The 7,108-nt window shown below is 34.0% G+C and overlaps 4 protein-coding genes across 4 annotated transcripts in view; 3 read left to right on the top strand and 1 right to left on the bottom strand.

Annotated features, from left to right (window-relative positions):
* Positions 1–1,960: 1,960 nt before the first annotated feature.
* On the top strand, positions 1,961–3,085 carry ASCRUDRAFT_8933 (FAD-dependent oxidoreductase; the record flags this gene model as incomplete). The annotated part of the gene is made up of 1 exon (XM_020195025.1): positions 1,961–3,085. The coding sequence occupies one exon, from the start codon at positions 1,961–1,963 to the stop codon at positions 3,083–3,085; it is 1,125 nt and encodes a 374-aa protein (XP_020046485.1).
* A 395-nt stretch (positions 3,086–3,480) lies between these two features.
* Positions 3,481–4,608, top strand: ASCRUDRAFT_8932 (FAD-dependent oxidoreductase; the record flags this gene model as incomplete). Its single annotated transcript, XM_020195024.1, has 1 exon — positions 3,481–4,608. One exon carries the CDS (start codon positions 3,481–3,483, stop codon positions 4,606–4,608), a length of 1,128 nt encoding a protein of 375 aa, XP_020046484.1.
* Positions 4,609–5,410: 802 nt separating this feature from the next.
* ASCRUDRAFT_76675 (uncharacterized protein) lies at positions 5,411–6,210 on the bottom strand. The gene has a single exon (XM_020193575.1). The coding sequence runs from the start codon at positions 5,976–5,978 to the stop codon at positions 5,820–5,822; it is 159 nt and encodes a 52-aa protein (XP_020046483.1). The 5' UTR covers positions 5,979–6,210; the 3' UTR covers positions 5,411–5,819.
* Positions 6,156–7,108, top strand: part of PSA1 (mannose-1-phosphate guanylyltransferase) — a gene marked incomplete at both ends in the record, with an annotated part of 1,095 nt that continues 142 nt past the window's right edge. Inside the window, 2 exons of the mRNA XM_020195023.1 lie at positions 6,156–6,678; positions 6,703–7,106. Of these exons, the coding sequence (XP_020046482.1) occupies positions 6,156–6,678; positions 6,703–7,106 (927 nt within the window). The remainder of the gene's footprint in view (positions 6,679–6,702; positions 7,107–7,108) is intronic.

Below are 7,108 nucleotides of genomic sequence, written 5' to 3'. Positions count from 1 at the left end.
TGATGAAAGTCCAGTGAAGTGGAATTTACCAAGATTATGGGGTATGTCTATTATATTGGGTATCATCTTAGCTGTTGGATCGTGGATCTGTTTGTCGACTATGTTCTTGCCCAGGGGTGGTATTATTCAGAACTTTGGATCTATTGATGGTGTGATGTTCTTGCAAATTTCTCTTACTGAAAACTGGTTGATTTTTATCACTCGTGCCAATGGACCATTCTGGTCATCAGCTCCATCGTGGCAATTGGCTGGTGCAGTCTTTATTGTTGATNTTATTTCTACCTGTTTCACTCTTTTCGGATGGTGGTCTCAAAACTGGACCGATGTTGTGACAGTTGTCAGAGTGTGGATCTGGTCGTTTGGTGTGTTCTGTGTTATGGGAGGTGCTTATGTTTTGATGTCTGAGTCTAGATCATTTGATAGATTCATGAATGGTAAGCCATTGAAAGAACAACCACCTCAAAGATCAGTTGAAGATTTCCTTGTTGCCATGCAAAGAGTGTCTACTCAACATGAAAAGTCAGGTTGAGAGTGACTGAGACTGAGACTGAGACTGAGACCGAGACTGAAACTGAGAACATGGAGACACCTGCTTTTGAGTGAAGCACCATTAGCTGGAGTTTTGATTCTTACTCCTGTTTAAATTCATTTTCATTTTCATTTTCATTTTCATCTTTATTTTTATTTTCATTTTCATTTTCATTTACATTTACATTTTTGTGTTTGTTTTTTCCTTTTTTTTATTATTTTTTTATCATTTCCTTTTTTCCTTTTTTTTCCCCATCTGTTTTCGAGCTCAGTGCTCCCAAGCTTTAATCTTTAATTCATTTGTTTCATTAGGCGCTTTGTTATTCTGTGAACCCATTCATGTTAGAAGTTTCTGTGGCAATTTATATAAATTTGATTCTAATTAGTTAATAAAATACAGTTCATATTCATCTATTATTCATCCACTATTTATCCACTATTTATCTGGTATTCCATTAGATTTTCATTTGCTACTTATTTGCTATTCTGGTTTTTGTATTGTATTGTATTGTATTGTAATTGCATTAATGATGTGATCTTCTTATTGTATTGAAGGCAAATGCTGAGAAATCACATTTGTAACTATGCAAATTTTGTTTGCACCAGGAGACGCATTTTTTTTTAGAAATAATGTTGTTATCCAGAAGATATCTATCTCAAAAAATTTTATCAGCAAAATATTTTTCCATTAGCTAACTATGAATCGCAGATATAAAGAGTTTTAATACCAAAAGAATTCTAGTGTCATAAATTCTATATTTTGCAATTTTTTTGAAGGCGATAATTCTGCTTATATTTGGTGATTAATTAGGAAATAGCGGGAAGTGACGCCACTGGTGTGGATTTTCCCTTTGGTAGAATCTTAAGCTTCTTCACTATTGCGAATAGACTTCCAGTTCATAGTTTGTTGCTGCCATTTGTAAACAAATGCAATTTGAATGGATTTAGTAGACAAGTCCTGTGTTATCTCAAGCTATTTGATTGTATTGTTTCAAACAATGCTAGGTAAAGCATGTTTCCAACAATTTGTAGTCCTACATATGTTGCTTTAAAGCACCAAACCTTAATTGCAGACATATTTATGGGGAGCGATTTCACACAACACAATAGCTCTCTCCCAAATGAATAAAACCCTTGAATAAAATACCAAAACCATGAAGATGATAAATAAATCTTTGATGGTTTATAGCTGGCCTCTATTGTTGAAGGGGGATGTTGGATCTCAAGAAAACAAGTATACTGTTTGTTGTCGTGCACCAAAAGTGATGTATTAACCAATTCGAAGGAACTCTTGGGTGATCTTTAGTTTGTTATTATGACTTGATTACAACCTTATGCAAAGCAACTGATTTTCTTTTGTATTATCATTATTTAAATTTGGATAATCGTGTGCACTGTTGTTTTCTACAATAACAAATTGTCTTTATAGATAATGTCTATTTGTAATACCCAAAGGGTTATAGTGGTTGGGGCAGGCATCACTGGATTAACTACTGCTTTTGAATTATCTAAACAGGGCTACAAAGTTATACTTATTTCTAAATGCTTTCCAACTGATGAAAAATACTCTTATGAATATGCTTCTGCTTGGGCTGGTGCTCATTTTACTCCTGTTCCCACCTACTCTGAAAAAGATGTTCTTGAGATGAAATTGAACAGAACAACATATAGATATTTCAAAGAGCTAGCAGAGGAGTTTCCAGAATCATCAGTCAAATTTGTTAAAGGAATACATTATCTTGAAGAGCCTTTATCAGCATACTATAGTGAAACTAATGCTGGATATAATTCATCTAATCTAGAAAACTTCAAAACATTATCTCCTGAGATAATCCCATTTGATGACATCAAATTTGGATGTGAATATGATTCGTGGGTTGCAAATGCTCCTCATTTACTAAAATTCCTTTTTAATCGTCTAAGAATCTTCTACAATGTCAAGGCTTTCCAGTTGGATGTTATGTCAATTAGACAAATTTTTGAAGCTTCACACTGTTTTAGTGGGTTGCATGATATCTTGGGTGTTATTAACTGTACTGGAAGAGGACTACAATATGATGGTGGATATGATTCAGACACCTTTTTTGTTCGAACTCAGACCATAAATATCTCAAAACCCATTTGTCCAAATATCTCTACGATTCCATATTACAAGAAAACAGTTATAATTCAACTTAAAGATGGATCATCGGTTTATGTTATTGAAAGACCTATTGATGGAGGATTTTCCATTGGTGGTAGCAGGCAAATCAATGATTTTTGTCCATTTGCAAGAGAAGCTGAAACTCGCGAAATAATTGAAAATGCCAAAAAATATTTCAAAGAACTTTTGAATGCAGTGGGGGAATTTGATATCAAGAAAGTCAATGTTAGTATCAGAGCAGTTAGAAAAGGAGGGTTAAAATTATCAAAAGTTCTAATCAAAGAACAAGGCAATAAATTTTTGATCGATGCATATGGAGCAGGAGCAATGGGTTACGAATTGTCATTTGGAATTGCTGAAAAGGTAGTTGAAATGGTCAATGACAAATATGAGAATATATCTGCTAAGTTTTAGCTGATCAGAGACGATGAATATAAATAGTGATGTTTGTTACTGTCACTCATATATATATTTGGTAGAGTTTTTTCGATATGTAGTGTTTTACTCAAAAGTATCACCATCAAACTGTGCAAAGAGATTTGTGGTTGGAAATCAACCATTTCAGTGCCATTACTGGTCCTATTCGCTGATCATATTCACTGGTATAATTATGGACTCATTCCTCATGGTGATAATGACACAGAAGACAGTTCCGACCAGTGTCTTGATTTAGTTTTTGGTACGAAATTCACTTTGATAACTGAAAATCGCTCGTTTCCAGATAAAACTCGTTGGTATTCCAGCAGAAACATTTGTTGAAGTATTTGCACAAACATCCGTTGATATTGTGGTTTTGCTGCTGATAAAAAATGGGCTCTTTTGGCTGTAGAAATATCATCGTCGTTGGTGCTGGCGTAATTGGGTTATCGGCTGCTTATGAGCTATCAAAGCAAGGGTATAAAGTCTTTATCATATCAAAGCATGTACCAGATGAAGAACCATACTCTTATGAATATACCTCAGCTTGGGCCGGGGCCCACTTTAGACCCTTTCCTTCACATTCGGACCAAGATATTGTTGAAATGAAATTGACCAGAAAAACATATCAGCATTTTAAAGTGATCTCAAAAGAATTTCCTGAAGCCTCAATTAAATTTGTGAAGGGGATCGATTATCTCGAAGAACCATCTCTTGAGTATGTGTCTGGCAAAAATGTTGGATACAATGCTTCTAATATACCAGACTTTAAGAATCTATCTGCTGAGGAAATTCCCTTTGATAATTTGAAATTTGGAGCTGAATATAAAACATGGGTATTAAACGCCCCTCATTTTGTCAAGTTTTTATTTAATCGTCTCAAGAATTTTTACGGTGTTGAATTCGTTAAAATGGATGCTATTTCGATTAAACAAGTGTTTGAAGCAGCATCGTCATGTTTTGGTGATGCCACTGAAATACTAGGTGTTGTTAACTGCACTGGAAGGGGATTGAGATACTTAGGTGGATATGATCCTGATGTCTATGCGATAAGAGGTCAAACATTATTGGTCACTAGACCAACTTGTTCATTTGCACAAACCAATCCTTTCTATAACAAAACTGTCACTATTCAACAAAAGGACGGTTCATGGATATTTGTCATAGAAAGACCAATTGATGGAGGTTTTATCATTGGCGGAACCAAACAAGTAAATGATCTATGTCCCTTTCCCAGAGAGTCAGATACTAAGGGTTTAATTGAAAGAGCTAAACCATATTTCAGTGAATTGCTTCATGAAGATGGAGAGTTCAATATTTTGAAAGTCAATGTTGGTTTTAGACCTGCCAGAAAAGGTGGTTTTAAATTGACTAAAGTATTGATAAAAGAGCAAGGCAATAAGTTTTTAATCGATGCCTATGGAGCAGGAGGCATGGGGTATGAACTTTCTTTTGGCGCAGCAGAAAAAATTGTTAAAATGGTCAACGACAAGTTTGCTTATATTTCTGCTAAATTGTAATTTGGTAAATAGATTTTAAAATGAAAATATCAGACGTTATAGTGAATACAATAAGTAACCCCATTTATACTGCACCTATTTTGATTAAAAGACAATCAGTCCAATACAATATTTTACAACAAAAAGTTTTCTTTATTGAGTTTTTAAATTAGTTTCTTTCAGAATAAGAAATTTTAAAAAGAAATTGTTCTAAAAATAAAAATAAAAATAAAAATAAAAAACAATCAGTAAAACAGAAAGTATAAAACAGAAAGTATAAAATATAAAAACCTATAGGCTGTGAAATTTCTTGAAAAATACAAATTCGTTTATGCGACTAAAACACGATCTTTTATTAGAAAAATGAAACAGTTTCTAATTAACTTTCTATTTAGATATAAAATAAACTCATAAATGATGCCTTTTTCTTTTGTACTTTTTGAAATCCAGTTTGGACTAATTTTTTAATTCGTATATATTGGATTATTGATATGATGAATGATCATTACTATGATATCTGGACTTCATCATTTGCCATTTATAATATTAAGTTTATGTAATCTGCAACTTATAATCTATAGAATGGAGCAAAATTTTTAAAATCTTAAAATGAATTGGAGGTTTATAAACTCATCAGTCAAAAAAGTCAATTTTCAGAACAGCAGTAGCGATTTTATTACACATGTCAACAATGAAAGTTATTTCAAAGAGCACTAGGTGTATTTGTAGGTGATAATCTAGATATTAATGCCATGGCATACGAATGTCTAGTTTTCCATTGTAGTTTGCATTGTCGTGGACTTACAAGATAACAGTATCTTGATATAATAAACCAGCATTCATACAACTGTCATTTTCATTGGCCTAAAAGTAACTAGAATCAACTGAAATAACAATCTTTGCTTAAAATTGGCAAGTTCTAGCAAAGAAGTGGTTTAAAAACAAAAAAAATAGGCCACCTTTTTGTAAAGATTAAAGAAATAAGAAACTAGGAAAACTTAATATCAGAAACAAAACCGGCTGAGGTTGGTAATTCATCAGTTGAGCTCCCAATTCCTGGTTAGTCGTTCAATGTAGCAAACAGAACAGGAGACAACCTATCTTTTTGGTGTTTCTGCTTCTAGTTAGTACCTGAAGAAAGACACCACAGATCAAAGAGATGTCTTTGGAGAAGCCGAATCAATTGAAGCCAGAAAAGACCAGTTGAAGACACTTCTGAGGCTCTGATGAGCTCATATCCATCCTAAAATGCAGTTGTATACATTCAACTCTACCATCAAGGCATGATTAACAAGGTGTTCAAAGTTTATATCACTTCTTTGAATCTTACCAGAAGGAGCAGTTCTAAGTTCTAAGTTCCAACTCTGATTGTTTCTGGAGTTGCAATTCATTAAGTGTTTTTTAATATAAAAAGAAGGTATCCTTCGTTATATTCGGTCTGAGTTTTCAAACCTCTATCATCTGGCATTTTAAACGAGTTAGATCTTGATATAATCGAGTCTTAAGAATAGTTTACTTGGTTTTTTTTATATCTTTTATTGCAAAGACACAGGCATTTTACCATCAAGATGAAGGGATTGATATTAGTTGGAGGATATGGAACAAGATTAAGGCCATTAACCTTGACAGTTCCAAAACCATTAGTTGAGTTTGGTAATAGACCAATGATTTTACATCAAGTGGAAGCATTAGCTAACGCTGGGTGCACCGATATTGTTTTAGCTGTTAATTATCGTCCAGAAGTCATGGTATCTACATTGAAAAAGTACGAAGAAGAGTATGGAGTTCATATTACGTTTTCTGTTGAGACAGAACCTCTTGGAACCGCTGGGCCATTGAAATTAGCTGAAGAAGTTCTTAAGAAAGACGATACTCCTTTCTTTGTGTTGAACTCAGATGTCATTTGCAACTATCCATTTAAAGAGCTTGCAGACTTCCATAGTGCTCATGGCGGTAAAGGTACGATTGTTGCTACAAAAGTGGATGAGCCATCGAAATATGGGGTTATTGTTCATGACAAATACAAGCCCAATTTGATTGACAGATTTGTTGAAAAGCCAATCGAATTTGTTGGAAACAGAATTAACGCTGGTATNTATATCTTAAATCCCGAAGTTATTGATTTAATTGAATTGAGACCAACCTCTATCGAAAAGGAGACCTTCCCAATCTTAGTTGAAGACAAATCGTTATACAGTTTTGACTTGGAAGGATACTGGATGGATGTTGGACAGCCAAAGGATTTCTTGAGTGGAACATGTCTTTATTTGACATCATTGTCGAAAAACAACTCGAAATTATTGACATCAAACAGTGAGAAATTTGTCCAAGGTGGTAATGTTATGATCGATCCAAGTGCTACAATTGGAGAAGGTTGCAAAATTGGGCCAAATGTGGTTATAGGACCCAATGTTGTTATTGGTAATGGTGTCAGAATCCAAAGGTCAGTCATCTTGTCGAATTCTATTGTTAAAGACCATGCCTGGATCAAATCGACGATTGTTGGATGGAATTCAGAAGT

This window comes from Ascoidea rubescens (genome assembly GCF_001661345.1).
Source record: "Ascoidea rubescens DSM 1968 unplaced genomic scaffold ASCRUscaffold_9, whole genome shotgun sequence".
NCBI classification, from domain to species: Eukaryota; Fungi; Ascomycota; class Saccharomycetes; order Ascoideales; family Ascoideaceae; genus Ascoidea; species Ascoidea rubescens.
This window is presented reverse-complemented; position numbering and strand designations above follow the sequence as displayed.

Coding starts and splice junctions, on each gene's coding strand:
- ASCRUDRAFT_76675 (XM_020193575.1), bottom strand. CDS start 5,978: ATGAATTGCAACTCCAGAAACAATCAGAGTTGGAACTTAGAACTTAGA.